Here is a 19,336-nt window from a genome sequence, read left to right on the forward strand (position 1 = left end):
GGCAGGAACTGTCAGACTCTCTAGTTTGGGCTTGCTCAGACAAAGCTGTTCCTTGCAAAATTAAAATCTCTAATCGTTGGTCAGGTCCTTCAAATGTGTTGCATGTCAGAATGTGAAATGGTGCATAGCTGTCTTCGACTGAGGGTAGATCTGCTTTTTTTTTACTGCTGTTTGAGGGCTTGAAGTAATTGTGTCCCCCACTGCAAGATATAATTAGAGTACACTAGTAGAAGGAAGGAAAGATCCAGCTGGTTCTTGTGTGTGGACAGATGGTTGAGGTGGAGTTTGAGCTGGTTTGGACAGGTTGAAAAGGCTGAAGTTGCTGTCCCAACCATGAATTGACTTGTTAAAAACAAGCAACTTGTTTTGGCATCAAAGAGTCAGACTAGGCCAGAAGTAACCTTTAGGAAGTTGAAAGCAGAAATGCTGAAGGTCACTGGTTCTGGTATGAAAGTTTTGTTCCTTTGCTTCTTCTTTTCCTTATAAACTAGCCCCACCAATTGCTACTAGTTAATATTTAGGACAGATTAATTTAAAATGTTTTTCTCCCTGTAATTGGAAAATACCTGTGTTCAAGGGCATCAGAAAATAGAAGCTAGTCGATAGTGGTGGAAAGTGCCGTCAAGTCACAGCTGACTTATGGCAACGCTGTAGGGTTTTCAAGGCAAGAGACATTCAGAGGTGGTTTGCTGTTGCCTGACTCTGCGTGGTCTGAGAGAATTCTGAGAGAATTGTGAATGGCCCAAGGTCACCTTCATGTGGAGGAGTGGGGAATCAAACCCAGTTCTCCAGATTAGAGTCTGCCACTCTTAACCACTACACCACACTGGCTCACTAGTTAATAGTATCTTAGCAGAAAGTGTATCTGCAATATGAGTCATAAAAACAACATGCACAGGAAACCTTTTTCCCGAAAAGAGGTTTGAATTTTGCCTACCAACTCCAACATTATTTGGAAACTAATTCACATTATGAAATGTGGAGCTACAGATCTGTTGTCGTGTACATAGAATTTATCTTATGCAATTTTTTTAAAAAGAGGAACTTTTTTTTGAAGAAGTGCTTCATGTGGAATAGCAGTCGCTGCTCTGAAGTAAGTGAAAAGCATGTTTCACAATAACTGCCTATTAGTTGCTTTTCAATAATGAATTATTCTGAGTAACTTGTTTTTTGAAAAAAATCAAAATAAAACTGATGTAAAATAACAAATAAATAAATGGACTTAGTATTTTTAATCACTCTTTTAGATTCACCAGTGGAGAGGCTACAATTGTTAAATAGTTTCCCCACTGGGACCACCTTCCTGAGTAAGTGATTTTAACCTGGGCAGAAAAAGAAAGAAAAGGGTAGAATGAGTTGTTCTCTGAATAACAGTCTAAAGAACTTTGCTTTGGGTCCTAAAGGGAAAAAGTGGTGGGAGGAACGTGCTTCTTTAAGAATGCATGTACTGAACTTGATCAAATCAAAGTTGCCAGATGTACTTTTCTGTCTCTCTTCCTTTGGCCCACTCTTTTGGTGTTCTTCTGCTGAATCTTTTCTTTAACATATGATGACAGGATTCATAATATGATGAGTGAGATACTTGCTGTGATATCTGAAATGAAACATACAGTCTTTTACACTTGCACATGCCTCTAGTTCCACTGGAAGATGCTGATTTTGGGTACCTTGGTAAGTTCTGGAGACTCATTGTATGAACCACAAATTGCATCATCTAATCGAAGATTGCTGATTTCAATGGGATGAAATAGGATTTTAATGAAAGTGAAGTGCTTTAAGAAAAGTGTTTCAGAAAAATGATATTGATTTCCTTTGTTTTCTTTTCAGGCTCTGAATCAAGATCAAAATGGATATCCGGGGAGCTGTGGATGCTGCTGTCCCCACCAACATTGTTGCTGCTAAAGCTGCTGAGGTTCGGGCTAACAAAGTCATTTGGCAGTCGTATCTCCAGTAAGTAATCAATACTTTTCTGTAGGCTGTAAGACTTGTTACTGACGTTAATCCTCATGCAAAGTGTCTAAAGTCAGTCTTTCATACTGTTATGAGAACTGGAAAAAATCCTGAGTCAGTGGAAATGTATTGTTATGGCAAGATGGAACTTTTTAGAACAGTAACTTCTGTAGAGTGGAAAATTTTATTTAAAAAGTTCACAAAGCTGCAAAATCCAGGTTCACAAAGCTACAAAATCCAGGTGTCAAAGTACCAATTTGTCTGGAAATTCTAGTAGTTTGGTAGGTTATGATTGTAATCTTTCGCTCACTTACTGGGAAGTAAGTTTCACTGAACTTGATGGGTCTCACTGCTGGATGAGCATGCTTTGGATTACACTGTGTTGTGCATTGAACATGTTCCTTAGTGGAGTGACTTCATGCAATCAGAATGCAAACACTTTGCAACCCTTAGGTAAAGATTAGGATGTCCCTGTAATTCTTTTCTTTCTTTTGTTCATTGATCAGGTAATTCAGTGTCCCCAGAGCTTTCCACAGATGGTAGCACTTGAAAATTGACAGGACGATGGTTGAGGCCCAACTTAGAGTAGATGTACACAGTGGTTGATCCAAAGTCATAGTCCTGCTTCTAAAGATTTCCTTCTGGCCCCTGGTATAGTCCTCCCTTTTCACAGTTCTGAAGATCCTTCCCTCAATTAAACACCTCAGCTGCTTTCTCCAATTGAAGCCATATACGGGACAGGGTTAGAACCTTCTGCCTTTTGCTCTCAGTTACTATTCGCACAACATCCATAAATGGTGGTTTTCGGCTCTATTAGTAGGAAATCCCTACCTTAAGGTTTCTATCACTCCACGTGGACTTTAATATCCCTCCTTTTTTTTTTGCTTCCAGAATTTGGAAATGCTTCAATTGTTGTTAGAAAATCTTAGTAGTCTGCAGTAAAATAAAAATATACATTTTATCAGTAGTTTATGAAGCTGAGCATTTAGCTATGGGGTGTTAAGTTTCAGTGAGTTTAGAATATATGAGGATTAATTTTTAGTGGGAGTTGCGGAAGTAGAAAATATATGTCTAAAATCCCATGTGATCATTTTTGTGACAGTTACAGGATTCTATTAACCAAACTCTGTTTCCAGAGTCCAAGAAGCTAGAGAGCAAAATCCTGCCTTGTCCCAAAGCACATGGTGTTCATCAGAGGAGAATGAAAGAAGCAGTGAGGAATAATTTACCATAGAGGGAGGAAACCTCCTAGCTAGCAAGAGCCAAAAGGTGGCTTAAAAAGTTTAACTATAGTCCCTCCTAGCAAAATTTCCAGGGGCTGTTTTTAATTGACAAATAAAATAAAATGCAGAAAGTTTAGGTGGCCAGATGTTCAAGCATCCAAGGAATCTCCCAACATGTTTTGTCATCTCTTAGCTCCTGCAGACAAAATTACATAATGAGAGCAATGCTGCTAAAGTCAACGGTGAACAATGAGATGAGTTCTGATAAAAAGCAACATTTCAGGGAAGTAAAGCAGCCCTGACCTGGATAGCCCAGGCTAGCCTGATCTCATCACAGCTTGGAAGCTAAGCATGGTTGGTCCTGGTTAGTATTTGGATGGGAGACCACCAAGGAACTCCAGGTTCCTTATGCAGAGGCAGGCAATGGCAAACCACCACCTCTGAGCATCTGTTGCCTTGAAAACCCTATGGGGTCACCATAAGTAGGCTGTGACTTGATGGCGCTTTCCACCACCAAAGCAGCCCTTGCAATGCCCTCTGCACAGAAGAGGAACTGTGCTTGCTGTAAGGAAATGAATAACAAAAAGGAAAACTGAATCACAAGCTGCTGTGTCACTCAGGGAGTGAAAAAGTTCTTTTTTAAAAAAAAAAGTAGAAGCACAGAGGCCTGTAACAGCTGCTTCTTTCTGCTGTAGCATTGTAATTCTGTGCCTTTGTCTTACTGTGGCTGGAAAGATGGCCCTGTCAGTTCCAAGACAACAGTACTAAATGTCTTATTTTCCCCACTGCTGAGCAGGACTGGTTCATTTAACTCTGGACTAATTTTCTAATGTGGCTGATAAGAAATATGGAATGAAATATTATGTTAGACTATTTTGTAAAGGCTTTGTTTTGGGGCTCAGAAGACTTACACCATATGCTGCTACGCAAGCCTGTTCTAAATGATATACTTAATACATCCCAAGTAGTGGCATGATTCTTGGCAATGAGCGTTGACCATTGCTTTATGTGGGGGTATCGGATTGATTTAAAAAAAACACAACAACTTTCCCCTGAGCTATAGAGATTCCACGTACCATAGAAATTCCACATACCATAAATCATTGTTAGCTTTATGCAGGAAGTTACAGAAGCATCCGCACTTTCAAGGGGAATCCTAGTCACAGATGGCTAGTTAGTCCATGTTCTTTCAGAGAGTTTGGAATCAACCCAGTGGTAGAAAATACCAAAAGCCTTATTCCCAGGAACATATAGCAAATGTTCTCTGACGTGGGCTAAAAAAGTAACATGAAAACCTCAGGAGTTCTTGAAATAGATTCCATAGGTGGCAAAAAGCTCTCAACTCATTATGCCAAATGTGTATAGTAACCTTTCTAAACAAATTGATATATCACATGAAAACAGAAATCTCTCTGTAATGGCTCTATTGTCTAGATCAGTGATATTCATTCAGTGGCTCAAGGACCACATGTGGTTCTTTGGCATGCCGCCTGTGGCTCTTCTAAGTGCTGTTCCCCAGTGTGGTGCCCGCTTTCTTGGAACATGGGGTAGACAAGGCTATTGACTTGTAGGGCTTGTGATTGGTTTACATCTTGAAACAGCCGCTTCCACAGGGACTGAAGAGTGGATATGCCACAAGCCTCCCTGAGCTGCAGGCCTTTTGCTGGGGGGTGGAAGTAAAGGGCTCCTCCTCTCCAGCTACCACCCCTTCTCCGCAGCCTCTGCCCTTTTGTCCCAGCACCCAGGTGCCTGCCAGGAGGAAAGCAAACAGGCCACAGAGGAGAGAGTAGAACTTCTACTACTACTATGGCAGCTACCTGGGAAAAGAGCAAGCTGGCCTCAGAGGGATGCTGCCAATTTTATTCCCCTTTTCTCTGGAGCCAGTTGGCCCTTGGCAGTCTTACTGTGTAAGCTAACGCTGTGTCTCATGCTGAGGAGAGAGCAAGAAGAAAGCCCTTCTCTCCAGAGACGCAAGGGTTAGTTGAGGCTCAGCTATGATGGGGAGAGAAAGCAATGGTTATGTATATTGGAATGGTTCTATTTAATGCTAATACATCTTTTTTATTGTATGCATGCTTGGGGTGGAGCACGTGACTAATTTGTTAGATGGTAAAAAAGCACTCCTTTTATTTTGGGTGTTGATTTTTAGGTTTCACATTTTTTTAGTCAACCTGAGGCATTTTTCAGGTTTGTAGAAAGATCGGTCTTGCACGTTCAGAGCTCCAGTCACAGGATTTAAGTATCCTCGGATTTGGCCAACTTCGCTGTTAGAAAATAGAAGTGGGAACCCACAAGGACTTGCAGGAGGTATCTCATTTGCCTCTCCCTCACTATTCCTCTTTCCCTTTCCTGACAGCTCCCAAAGCCTCTCCTCTTTTCCAGCTTCCTTCTCCCCTTCCTACTCAACAGCCAACCTACATTTATCTGCCCCTTTGTCTTCAGGTTTCCCTCTCTCCCAGCAGCCTCTACCTAGGAAAACTATGACCCAGTTGTGTGGTGCTGGCCACTGGCCAGGCCCACTTTCACGGTAGGGTACCCTCAAGGACTTGTGGGGTGCTGCATCACATTTCTATGAATCCCTCTCCCCAAGCTATTTCCTCTTTCCCTCCTCCTGACAACCCCCATATCCCTTCCCCTTTCCCTGCCTCATTCTTTTTCAGCTATTCACCAGCCTACCTTTTATCTGCCTCCCATCTTCAGTATATTTATTATTTATTTACTTCATTTATACCCCTCCTTTCTCCACAGTGGGGACCAAAGCAGCTTACATTATTATCCTCTTTTTTTCTCTTCACAACAACCCTGTGAGGTAGGTTAGGCTGAAAGTATGTGACTGGCCCCAAATTACCCAATGAGTAAGATAGCAAGATGGGGGATTCAAACTTTGGTCTCTCAGACCCTACTCTGAAGCTGTAACTGCTACAGCACATTGGCTTCCGTAGAGTGGCTGCTGTTGAAGAATAGCAAGCAGCCAGGCCTACGTGAGTAATGCAACTCAGGTGGTATCAAGTCACCCAGTGGTTGCTGTCAGTCTTGGCTTCGATGAATCTTCCCTCAAAGGATAAAACAACCCTGGAAAGGACCCTGCTCCCTTTCCCTGCCTTTAATCACAGAAACCAGACCTTGGAATGCTTTGGTTGCCTAGAAATGGCCACCGAGGGAATCCATTTGTTAAAGCAATAGGTGTGGCTTTTTACCTTTAAAAAAAAACAAAAAAAAACCTCTCAATGTATTTCTTTAGGATTTCAGATTTTTCTGCAAACTTGTAGTGTTGTTTAGTTTTGTAGAAAGATCTGTCTTGCCCGTTCACAGCTCCAGTCACTAAATTTAAGAATCCTCAGATTTGGCTGACTTTGTTATTAGAATATACCAGTGGGGACTTTGAAGGAACTTGTGGAGTGGGAGCTTCCAGTTCCCCTGCCTGTTATACCTCCCCTCTCCCTCAACCCTTTTCTTTCACTCATGCCCCCTCGCTTCCTGTCTCTCTCACTCCTTCTCCCTAGCACTCATACCCCCCTCATTTTCTGTCTCCCCCCCAACTGCCCCTTGCCATCCCCACATCCTTCCCCCTTCTAACCCAGACTCAGACCAACCATTTGGGTCCTCGATCACGACGGATTGTGTGTTAGTCTGTCAATAGCAGTAGAAAAGAACCAGAGTCCAGTAGCACCTTTAAGACTAACACAATTTCTGGCAAAGTATGAGCTTTCGTGAGCCACAGCTCACTTCTTCATGTGGTTCCTGCCCTCCCCCTCCCCTGCTTGCTGGGAAGCTATGTGGGGTTTCTTTGTTGCATTGATGGAAGGGGCCAGTTGGAGGCAGCGCCCCCCCCCCCTTCTCCTCCCCTTGCCTGAGCTTCATGGTGAGGGAATGCAGCTACATTGGGTTCTGTCTTGGCTGAGTCATTGCCTGGAGGGTGGGGGTTGGATGAGCTACCACTCCTGCTTCTCCTCCCTGCCTCCCCAGGTGAAGGTGAGTGGAGACTCTTCTTCTCCGCCTGCCTGAAACTTGGCTGAGGGGGAGTGGCAGCAACAGTAGCTGCTGCGTTGTCTCTGCTCGCAGCACGTGATTGACTCTCTTCCTGTCCGACCCTCCTCCTCGGGCACCTTCCTGCTTTCAGCCAACCGTTCTTGTGCAGCCAACCGTTCTCTGTTTTTTTTTGGGGGGGGGGGCGTTTATAATCCTTCTGTGATGGACAGATTAAGACACACAGGGCAACACTGTTTTTCAATGTTACTGATTTTGTTTCGGCAGACTTTCCACCCTCGTCTGTATTGTTGCTATGGCTTTTTTTTTTTGCTAATGCAATAAAGACTTGATGATGATGGTATATGGGGAAAGTTTCACTGGGTAGCCATATTAAATTTGAGTCCATTAGAACATTACAAATCGACAAGATTTGGGTGGTATAAGCTTTCAAGAGTCTAAGCTCCCTTCATCTGAGGAAAGGAGCTTAGACTCTTGAAAGTCTATATGCAATTCAGTTATTATTATTATAGAATACTGAAAAGTTTTGTGTTTTCAGTGTTATATTATCATACTCATAACGTGTTAATCGTAGACATATTAGACACATTTAAGCAATGACTATATTGAGAATATATACACAGGTGTGTGTGTATGTGTGTGTGTGTGTGTGTGTATATATATATATATATATATATATATATATATACACACACACACACACACACACACATACACACACCACAGAATATACAGGAATTATATTTTCTATTGTAGATTTTCTTACATAAATAACTTCATTCTATAACTCCAAGTAACTCCTTATTTTAAGTATTTCACTAGTTCCAAAAGAGAAAATATTTCAGAGCTTCCCCAAATTTCCAGTCTTTCTGTATAGAAATTGAAAAAAAAAAAGTATTCTGGTCAGCATGGTGGTATGGATAAATTGGGCTTGAACTTGGATGAATTAAGTTGAACATATGACGCTGTCTTATATTGAATCAGACTACTGGTTCATTCGTATTGGCTGTTTTGATTGGTGGCAGCTTTTCAGCGTACCAGCTAGAGAGGTTTTTCTCAAGCTGAGATCTGTTAGCTGGAGATGCTGTGGTATGAACCTGGGTACTTCTCCATGTAATCTACCATTAAGTCCCACTTCATTCCATCTTCATAATCTCTTTTTTGTGTATTTGTTTATTGAAACATTTATCATCTGCCTTTCAGTAACTTTCTTCCAAGACAATTTGTGGGAAATACATAAGCATAGGTGAGTCTGCATAAACCACTCTCAAGTTAAATCAACTTCACAAAGCAGTTGTGAGGATAAATTCTGCAAGTATGCATTAGCCTGAAAAGTGCAATGGAAATAGCTGTATAAATATGTTGAGCAACCTTCTTTAATCCTGCAAACATTCAAAAAGAGGAGGGATGCCTGGTAGTAGTTGGCCAACTGTCTTTCAAGGACTACGTATTCATTCATTCCTGACACTTACGTCCTACCCTTGTGTTCAGACTTTGGAGTGGGGATGTGCCTGAAAGTGGGGTGGGGGGGAAGAGAACTGTACAGACTCACTTGACTGGGAAAAATCAGGTCACAACTTTAGTGGTTACAGGTTTCTCAGCCTTTGGTGTAGCATAGTGGGTGCAGTGGGTGCAGCTGAGAGCCTGACTGCTGACAACAACCCCACCTGTTGGGGTAACCAAGGAAAGAGAACAATTCTTAGGGCTGGGAACAGTGGAAGTGGTGTTTCCTGCCTGCTACCAGCCTTGTGGGGGGCATTGTCAATATGTCAGCCCCAAAGGGGGCTGGCATGCTCTGTGCCCCAGAGCCCTTTAAGGGGACCCCCCCTTTTAGGGTGACGCAGGGAGCCCACTCCTGCACACCTAATGCTAGCCAATGCCTAAATGCCACAGGAGCCAGACCAAAGGAAGCTGCAATAGTCTTGTTCTGAGATCACTGAGCCACATATCCTTGAGCCAGCATGGTGTAGTGGTTAAGAGCAGTGGTTTGGAGCGGTGGACTCTGATCTGGAGAACTGGGTTTGATTCCCCACTCCTCCACATGAGCAGCGGACACTAATCTGGTGAACTGGGTTGGTTTCCCCACTCCTACATGTGAAGCCAGCTGGGTGACCTTGGGCTAGTCACAGCTCTCTTAGAGCTCTCTCAGCCCCACCTACCTCACAGGGTGTCTGTTGTGGGGAGTGGAAGGGAAGGTGATTGTAAGCCGGCTTGACTCTTCCTTAAGTGGTAGAGAAAGTCGGCATATAAAAACCAACTCTTCTTCTTTTCTCACACTGGTTTACTTAAGAAGCAACCTAGGCATTCAGCATGTTTTGTTTCGTTGGAGGCGTTCAGCAGTCAGAGCTGCCTGGGAGGGCCTCCTGGGCGCGCGTGGCTCCTCCCGGCTGGCACCGGCCTGGGAGGGCCTCCTGCGGCTGCTGGAAGGCCGCGCCACCGCCAGGCGCGTGCGGCTCCACCTGGCCAGGACCGGCCTGGGAGGCCTCCTGCTGCCGCTGGAGGCCCGTGCCGCCATTGCTGCTGGGCGCGCCCGGCTCCTCCCAGCCGGCACCAGCCTGGGAGGGCCTCCTGCGGCCGCTGAAAGGCCGCACCACTGCCCCCACCGGGCGCGCGCGGCTCCCCCCGGCCAGGAGCGCCCTGGGGGGGCCTTCTGCGGCCGCTGGAAGGCCGCGCCGTCTTTGCCGGGCCTGGAGCGGCCTAGGAGCGGCCTGCAGGGCCTCCTGGGCTGCAGGGGGGGGGGGGCGCCGCCGCCTGCCTGCGCACGCACCTGGATCTAAGGTAAGCCTGCTGGGGGGGGGAGGGGTTATAAGCTGACCCTCGGCTTATATGCGGGTGCCTAATTTTCCCCCATTTTTGGGGAGAAATTAGTTACCTCAGCTTATACGCGAGTCGGCTTATACACGGGTATATACGGTATGTCGAATTCCAGTTTGGTTCGGGGCTGATCAACTTTCTGCTTTGTCCTGTCTTGCCAGGTACACTAGTTCCATGCAATATGTATAAGTCTGTAAGCTATAATCAAAAGCACTGTTTACAAATTAAAAAACAAACAAACAGAACAGACAACCAGCCCAAATACTGCCATTCTTCAGGAAGAAATTCTTAATCAGCAAATCTGATTATGATTTAAGGAAACTTAAGTCTAGTAAGTGTTGAACTTGTTTAGTTATTTAAATTTGAATTGTAATTACCACTCCTTGTCTACATGCTTGGATCAGATCAAGGTAAACAGAGATGCTCCGGCTGTGCTTACTGTTTTCTTTTGAATCCTGCCTGTTCAGTGCTGATTTAAACTTAATTTTTCTAGTTTGCACCATTTTGTACTATGGTCAATTTCTTACCTTCTAAGTTCTGATACAAGTTTTTAAATCTTTCTCCTCTAACTGGCAAATTTAAATTACTGGTTTGCTCAAGTAAATTTATAGTAGAAAAGCAACATGTTAGATTAAAATGAATAGCTATGTGTTTTTCACATATATGTACAAATTTTTCAAGTCGAATTGGAAGAAGTCTATTTTTCCCCCGCCTTTAAATTATATTTTGGTGAGTTCTTCTTTTTGGAGCATACGAAACAGTAATTGAGATAGAGTGAAGAATTTGGAAGGCCAAGAAGAGGCTTTTGAATTTTAAAAAAAGTTGAAGTGGTATTTTTCATCCTTCTTCCTTTATAAGATCAGGTCTCTTAGCAAAATGCAAAGCCATTGAGTTTCACACAGCATAGAGTTCCACATTTATTTAATAAGTTTTGGAAGGGAGCTGTGCTCATGAAACAAAAGATTACTGCAAGAAACAGACTGTTCTCTTAGCTGCATATTTTCTTTCCAGGGGGCAGATGATTTCAGCTGATGACTGTGACTTTATTCAAAAATTTGAAAAGAAAAGAAGCCCAGAAGAGAAACAGGAGTTGCTACAAACCGAAGGCCACCAGGTAATTTAGCATCCTTTGCAAGGAGATTTCTGTTCTGGAAGTTCATTATTTTAGAAGTTTTATCTTTGGCATCTTGGTTTTACAAGGTTTGCATCCATGTCTGGTGAGGCCCCACCTATCTTGTGATGCGTTGGAATCATTCCGAGAGATTTTGAATGTGTGTTTCTTTGTGAACTAGGGGTAAAATCCAGGCATCATCATCAGTAAACCCCATTGCAAAGTGAGCGCTTAACTTCAGAGCCAGATTATAGCTGCCTTTGTGTGTTGGATGCAACGTGAAACATGGTAAAGAGGCATTGTTGGCTACAAGCAGAAACACCAATATGTATAATAAGGTTTATTTAGAAATACCCAAATGTAATTAACTCTGGCTTTGTTACTAGCTTGTAGGAATTGGTTCAGTACTGTAGAGGCAGCAGCTTGGTACACTTCCATCACACCTGGGTAGAGCACCAGTTCAGAGCCCCTTCCTCCCAGCCACCCACTGCCATTGGCAAGGCCAGTGGGAGAAGAGATTGCAGGCAGGCCCCTCTGTGTCCCCTGTGCCCCACTGGGACTTCTTCCGGAAATGCCTGTTTCATCATATTTAAACAGATATTGAGAATGGTATTAAACTGATATAAGCTACTTTGGGCATCATTTTTTTTTTTTTTTGGCTGAAAGCAGGGTAAAGCATCCAGATGCGCTTTGATCACTTAGAGGGTTCAGTTCACAAGGTGTCTGCAAGTTGCAATCAGCAGAGCTGAACATTTGACAAACTGTCCATTTGTATTCAAGCAGTTAGCGTATGTTCTGGATGGTGCATAAAAGGTGATAGCGTATGTGCGTTCCAATACCCCTTTTCTGCAGTTTCCTGCCCTGTCTGCCTTCCCCGCTTGCCCTTCCTGTCTGCTGTCAACCAGGTTGTTTTAAGTACATAAAACATTTACATCAGTTAGAGACTGACAGACAGATGTGAGATTCTTTCTGTTCCTCACAAATGCCTCACCCGGTGTGGCTGAGAAAGCTGCTGTCAGTTTCATCTTTGATACACTGGGTGGGAACTTTTAAGGTGCTGTCTTATGTAGAGTCGTTCCAGTCTAAGTGATTTCGGTGGGTTTAGACCAGAATCACTGTGCATAGGATTGCATTGCTAGTGTGTTTGTTTGGAGCAGTGCAGCTTCTGGCTGAGGAACTTGAAATGAAATTGACCAAAGGGATTTTTTTTTTAAGCAATGGCAGTGTGTACCTTCAGGATGTATAGAACAAACAAGAAAGGAAATAAAAGGGTTAGGGAGCAAGGGAAGAGAAAAAGTAGGACGAATCCTTCCAAATGTGCAAGTGCAACAAGCAACCTGTGCAGCCTGAGCTGCTTTTAAAAGAGACATCCCATAATGACCTGGGATATTGTAGACTAGCTTCCCAGCTGCCATGCTAACTGCTGCCATTGGGCACATGGACACTTGCTCTCAGTTTTATTTGTGAGGAAATTTTCAAGGTGATCGAAAAAGAGGCAAGTCTTGACCAGCAGTGATTTCCCCAAAGTTCTTAGCACTCCTTTAAAAATATTTATAGTTAATAAAATCGCATGTCTGGGTCTGTCCTCTGTTGCAGGAACGGAGCAAGCTTGTTTTTGAGTCTTGCTCTGTTTGTGCCAAAGCAAAGGGAGTGATTTTTGCTCAGTGTATTAAGGAGGATAGGGGGCCGTGGTGGGAAGGCAGCAAAAATCGACCTCTCCAAACTCCTTCCATTGACAGAAGTTTGGAGCCAACCTGCAGCACGGAAGGCTGCGCTCTTGTCTCTCACAACAGTGTCCTGTGAAAAGCAGAAGCGAAATAGCCATGCTAATTCACCATAAATAGAAGGGATGACCCTAACCACTACACCATCATGGTGTAGTGGTTCCCCACTCCTCCACATGAGCGGCGGAGGCTAATCTGGTGAACTGGATTTGTTTCCCCACCGCTACACACGAAGCCAGCTGGGTGACCTTGGGCTAGTCACAGTTCTCTCAGAACTCTCTCAGCCTCACCTACCTCACAGGGTGTCTGTTGTGGGAAGGGGAAGGGAAGGTGATTGTAAGCCGGCTTGATTCTTCCTTAAGTGGTAGAGAAAGTCGGCATATAAAAACCAACTCTTCTTCTTTTCTCACACTGGTTTACTTAAGAAGCAACCTAGGCATTCAGCATGTTTCGTTTTGTTGGAGGCGTTCAGCAGTCAGAGCTGCCTTGGGAATTGTCTCCGACCTTCTTCACTTTTATGAATCGAAATAAATTTAAATGCTGTCACTTGCAAAAATGTCCACACTGTTCCACCAGTTGTGTAAATCCGCTTATCTTCAGTATGCAGGACATGAATTGGACACAGCATGCTCTTTGGTTCTTTCCCCCCACCCCCAGGTGTATAAATCAAGCAGCCCTTGTTAGTACTCAGTGTGCATTCCACTGGGAGAACTAATCAAATGAATAGAGTCTGCAGTGGTCATGTGTTTGGAAGAGAGTCCCCACTATACTCAATGCTTGTACTGAAGAACAGTACTGAAGGTTTTTAAAGATTTTGGCCTTTGATGCCCTGAAGGGTTCAGTCCCGATAACGGAAGGATCACATCCTCCAATATGAACCTCCCCAGGATCTGAGTTTAGCTGGTGGGTCCCTGCTGAGAGGCCTACTCAGAACAAGATGTAAGGCTAGCAGGGTCTGGGGGGTGGGGAACTTGTTCTTCTGCTGCCATCAGACAGTGAAAATCCCTGAAGTATGGTTAGATCCCTCCCTTTCTGCAAAAATTCCAGGAACGGATTCTGATTCTGAATTTTAAACTGCTGGTGTGTGTGTATGTGTGGGGGAGTTTCCTCAAAGCAACTATTTTAAAAATGCTTAGTGTTGCTGTTCTTATTCTTGTCCCTGCTGGTTTCTTATTGCTTTTGATTGTGTGTTTTTGTTTCAGAGATTATACATTTTTAGTGCTTTGACATTTTTATATAATTTTGCTCGTAAGCTCCCTTGGTGGTATTAGCACCAGAAAAGTGGGGTATAAATCACAGTAAACGAATGAATCCTGCGGTCAAACAAGCGCAGATGTTTTAAAATGTTTTCTGCGCTGCCTGTGTTTTCAAAATCGTATGGTAAAGTGAGAATGAAAACAGTGGCCAATACTTTAATTTCTTGAAACACTTTTTTTCCTAGTGCGCTAAAACATTCATAAACCTGATGACTCATATCTCCAAGGAACAGACAGTTCAGTACATTTTAACTATGGTTGATGATATGCTGCAGGTAAGTTAATTAACTTTTTTAATGTTTAACTCTTGATATGTGGGTGTCTCGTTTCAACGTAGGTGGCTTTTCCCTTGCTCTCTGTTTAATGTTGGTTTAAAAGGCTGGATGCTACCTGGCAAGCGGCCTTATTTGATTTTAATGGGATTTGTGTGGAACTTCCTTGCCTTCTCTGCTGAAGTTTCTGAATGTTGCACAGCAGCAGTGGAATAAACGTTTTGTGAGCAACTGCTGCTGGTTTCTGCTTCCACAGCATGCTGTATATAGAACTGTATTTTAATACTGGCCCATGTACAAAAACATCTGTAGAATGTATTAATAGCATAGTCCATGAAGTGAGGTAAAACTTGCAGCTACAAATTAGACTGGCTCAAATGGTTATTAAATGAATTACTTAACCTTTTTTTCATTTTTTAAAGTGACGTGTAGCTATTCACATGTTAAAAGGCACAGCCCATTGAACAGAATTCTTGTCACTTCAAACACTTCAAGACTAAACTTTAGTATGTAACATAAATTAATATTATATCATTAATATAATATACAACAGTAGTCAAATGCAAATAATTAAGCCATGCTATTCCAAGTATCCATTTGTCCCAGGAACCCAAGATTAAATGTGTTGTACAAGTTCATTGTTTATGGGAACAACTGAATGACTTGACCTGCCTTCCATCGTACATGCTTATTGTAGTGTTTTGTTTTAATTATTGCAATATGCTTTGCATGGGGTGGCCTTTGCAGACTGCTCAGAAACTCTCCTGGTCTAGCATTTAGCAGCCCAGATGATGATGTGAACTAGCTGGAGGAACCTGGAAGGCTATATTTGTCTTTATATACACAGATTCTGGGTACAATTTAAGTTACTGATGTTAATCGGGTCCCAGTTCTTAGGGCATTACGATATTCTGAACGAGTGCCATCTGTACATCCCTTCCTTTAAAAAGGGGGGGGGACTTCAGAGGAGGGTCTCTTGAGTTTACCTCCCCAAGACAGAGGTTTGGCTGGCATTCTTCTCTGGAAATCTGTGACTGTAACAAATTTCCAGGTCATACTGGCTAGGCATTTATATACATCATAAGAGCTATTTTTAAAGGAAGGTTTTAAAAGGTTTTTAATTCCATCAGTCATTAAAAACCTTCCTATAAAGCATCTTTTCTGCACTGGTGCTATATTTGTCAATATTTTTGCAAAATGGTTGCTAGTCCTTGCCATGTATTTAATTTCATTTGGCTGGTCTCCCCCAATTATGGGGGAGCATCTCCAATTATGTTTTGTTTTACTATTTTATATTGCTCTATAGTTGTAAGCTGTTTTGAAATCTAGGTAAAAATTCAAAAGCAGCTGTTGGCTCCAACCAGCATTTTGGCTGTGGGGAAAAAGGAGGGGAGGGTCCCCTGAGACCACCAACCAGACCATGCTGGAGATCATGGGACCTGCATAGACCAAAGGCATGTGGGGTGGAGCTTGTAGCATTGAGAGGAATTAGATGAGGTTGCATGAAAAAGCCATCTGGATCCATCCCTAGTTATCCATTTCATACTTTAATGATGTGAAGGGCTACAAGCTTAAACCTACCAGTAGAACCAATTTTGTGTAGAAGGGTATTGACAAGTTGCAAGTGTGTTGAGATAAGTAGCAGCAGTTTGCAGCATGGGGCATGGGCAGTTGTTTGTCACAATTTAAAAACCAAACCCCATGTTTTTTTATTGTGATCACTTGGGCAATTATCTACAGACAGGGATGATATGCAGCCTCATGGTGCAGGGTGGTAAGCTGCAGTACTGCAGTCAAAAGCTCTGCTCACAACCTGCGTTTTATCCTGACGGAAGTCAGTTTCGGGTAGCCGGCTCAAGGTTGACTCAGCCTTCCATCCTTCCGAGGTCGGTGAAATGAGTACCCAGCTTGCTGGGGGTAAAGCGTAGATGACTGGGGAAGGCACTGGCAAACCACCCCGTAAACAAAGTCTGCCTAGTAAACGCTGGGATGTGACATTACCCCATGGGTCAGTAATGACCCGGTGCTTGCACAGGGGGATGACCTTTACCTTTTAGGGCTGATATTAAGTTAGAAGAAGCTGTACTACCTTAAATATTATTTCGTAGTACTTTTAATAGGAAGAATGCATTACAATCCTTAATGCCATATCCCCTCAGTGGAAGGTCATTGTTATGAAATGGCCGTTGTGCCTGGTCAATTAGTGTACCACTGGAGGCATTTCCCAGAGGACTGCACAGGCTCTAGCTTTTTGTTAGGGCACCCTAGTTGTGCTTCAGAACCGCTTGAAAGGTCACTGAGTAATAGTTTGTCAAACCAGTTAATTAATCGTCAACACAAACCAGTTAATTAATTGTCAACACAAACCAGTTAATTAATCGTCAACACAAATCATTGACTGAAAGCTTTTAAGTAGTAATCTGCCCTCTGAACTAGTAAATCAGTTAAGTCTGTGCCTGCTCCTTCCTATTTTCCACGTGTTGTCATGTTTCTTCACATAAATAACATTGGCTGGAGCCCAAAGCAAACTTACTAGGGTGGAAAGTCAGATTGAAATCAGTGGCATGTCACTTCTGAGTTTGTGTGTGTGTTAAGTGCCGTCAAGTTGCCTCCGACTCATGGCGACCCTATGAATGAAAGTCCTCCAAAATGTCCTATTCTTGACAGCCTTGCTTAGATCTTGCAAATTGAAGGCTGTGGCTTCCTTTATTGAGTCAATCCATCTCCTGTTGGGTCTTCCTCTTTTCCTGCTGCCCTCAACTTTTCCTAGCATGACTGTCTTTTCCAGTGACTCTTGTCGTCTCATGATGTGACCAAAATACGATAGCCTCAGTTTAGTCATTCTAGCTTCTAGGGTCAGTTCAGGCTTGATTTGATCTATAACCCACTGATTTGTTTTTTTGGCAGTCCACGGAATCCGTAACATTCTTCTCCAACACCACATTTCAAAGGAATCTATTTTCTTCCTATCAGCTTTCTTCACTGTCCAGCTTTCACACCCATACATAGTAATTGGGAATACGATGGCATGAATTAATCTAGTCTTGGTGGCCAGTGACACATCCTTACACTTCAAAATCTTTTCTAGCTCCTTCATGGCTGCCCTTCCCAGTCTCAATCTCCTTCTGATTTCTTGGCTGCAGTCTCCCTTTTGGTTGATGGTTGAGCCAAGGAATAGAAAGTCTTGAACAATTTCAATTTCTTCATTCTCAACCTTAAAGTCGAGTAATTCTCCTGTAGTCATTACTTTTTGTTTTCTTGATGTTGAGCTGTAGTCCTGCTTTGGCACTTTCTCTTTTAACTTTCAGCAGTAGTCGTTTCAAATCTTCACTATTTTCTGCCAACTTCTGAGTTTACACTGCACTTTTAATTTGAAGGGGAAATGCACAAGGCTGCATGGTAGATGTGCAGGGGGTAGCCAGGGCTACTTGGGACTCCATGCTCAGGAGTCTGCTGCATGTTTAAAGTTGTGCTTCCTTTTGATGGATATACCCAGAACACATTTGCATTAAATGTCAAATATGCCTGACTGAATTTGATCTAACGGTGCATGTCTATATGAGAAAACCAGTTCTTGCTGTCTGGAAACTTTTTTCCCCTCTGGCAGGAGCATCTTCTTTACAGTAAATTTTGTAATGCATTTACAATGCATTACCAATGAATAGTGAAAAATCGCTTAAAATTTGTTCTAATACTTTATATGCTAAATTCTTGATGTGAATCATGGTGATTAACAGGAGAGTTGTATAAGAACACATATAGGCCAATTGTAAGACCAGAGTAACTACATAACACCTTGGGTTTGTTCTAGACAAGAATCCCAACACAGATGTTTAGGCTATGGATCTTCTGAGCCCTTGGGTCTCCTTCCCAAAGCAGAAATCATATTTTGAAGTAGGACATAAGAAACACCTTTCAGGATCACACCAAGGTCCATTTAATCCAGCATCCTGTTTCCCCAGCATCCAGTTAGATGCTTCTGGGTGTCTTGCAACTAGGGCAATAGAGGTGGTGATTTTTTCTAGTGTTTGCCTTATGCTGTCATGGGATGGGCATGCTTGGATATACCTGGGCAGTGACTTGCAGCGTCTTCAGACAGTCCTTCTGTCTTGAGGATCAAATCCTGTTGGCCAAAGTAAACCAATGCTTTATCTCGTGTGCTCATCCCATGCATGTATCCTAATGCTCCACACCTTACTCTCAATTTTACCTGCCTCTCACCAGCAGCACATTCTCCCCATTTATTTTGGTGTGTGGCACATGACGGACAAAGAATGCTGAGCATCATCTTTCATCGGACAGTTTAATACACATCAAGACCTTTATTGAGTGTTGCCTGACATTTTCTGTAGGTTAAACAAATCCCTCTAGTCTTTTATAATATGTAATTTTCTCCATGTGTTCCTGCTATGTTTTCCTGGCTTTTTTGTGAGATGTGAGGATGGAAGACAGTATTCCAGCAATGGAGTCATCTGTACCAAGGAGAGTAGACGAATCATTTCTCGGATTTAATTTGACTTTTTATATCAATGTAACTCAATAGGATGCTTGTCTGAGTCAAAAGCATAGTTTATTAGCCAGAAAAAGATTCCTTTCTCTGATGAGCGCCAGATCTGCCCCTCCCCTACCAACACTGCTTCTTGCTAGGCAGGTATTCTTCAAGGAATAGCTGTCCTTCTGCTTACTTTTGTGCTAGTACCTGGCCTTATACTCCTTTATTAAATATGCCTCTATTTATGCAGCTTTCCCCAATTGTCTTTATAGTTTTGAAGCCCTTTGCCACACTTGGTGATCCCCCATGGTCTGGTAACAATTGCACACTTCTGTTTTACAATCCTTACAGGAAAATCACCAGCGTGTTAGTATTTTCTTTGACTATGCAAAACGAGGCAAGAACACTGCCTGGTCCTACTTTCTGCCGATGTTGAACCGTCAAGATCTTTTCACTGTGCATATGGTAAGCTTCCCATTGGTAAGATATCCTGAATTTGGGAGGAGG

The 19,336-nt window shown here is 43.0% G+C and overlaps 1 protein-coding gene across 1 annotated transcript in view; it reads left to right on the top strand.

The window, feature by feature from the left end:
• Positions 1 to 1,825: 1,825 nt before the first annotated feature.
• ATP6V1H (ATPase H+ transporting V1 subunit H) overlaps positions 1,826 to 19,336 on the top strand; it is a 49,771-nt gene continuing 32,260 nt past the window's right edge. Inside the window, exons 1-4 of the mRNA XM_056854036.1 lie at positions 1,826 to 1,950; positions 10,986 to 11,088; positions 14,251 to 14,340; positions 19,181 to 19,294. Of these exons, the coding sequence (XP_056710014.1) occupies positions 1,847 to 1,950; positions 10,986 to 11,088; positions 14,251 to 14,340; positions 19,181 to 19,294 (411 nt within the window). The 5' untranslated portion in view covers positions 1,826 to 1,846. The remainder of the gene's footprint in view (positions 1,951 to 10,985; positions 11,089 to 14,250; positions 14,341 to 19,180; positions 19,295 to 19,336) is intronic.

This window comes from Euleptes europaea, chromosome 8, assembly GCF_029931775.1.
Source record: "Euleptes europaea isolate rEulEur1 chromosome 8, rEulEur1.hap1, whole genome shotgun sequence".
NCBI classification, from domain to species: Eukaryota; Metazoa; Chordata; class Lepidosauria; order Squamata; family Sphaerodactylidae; genus Euleptes; species Euleptes europaea.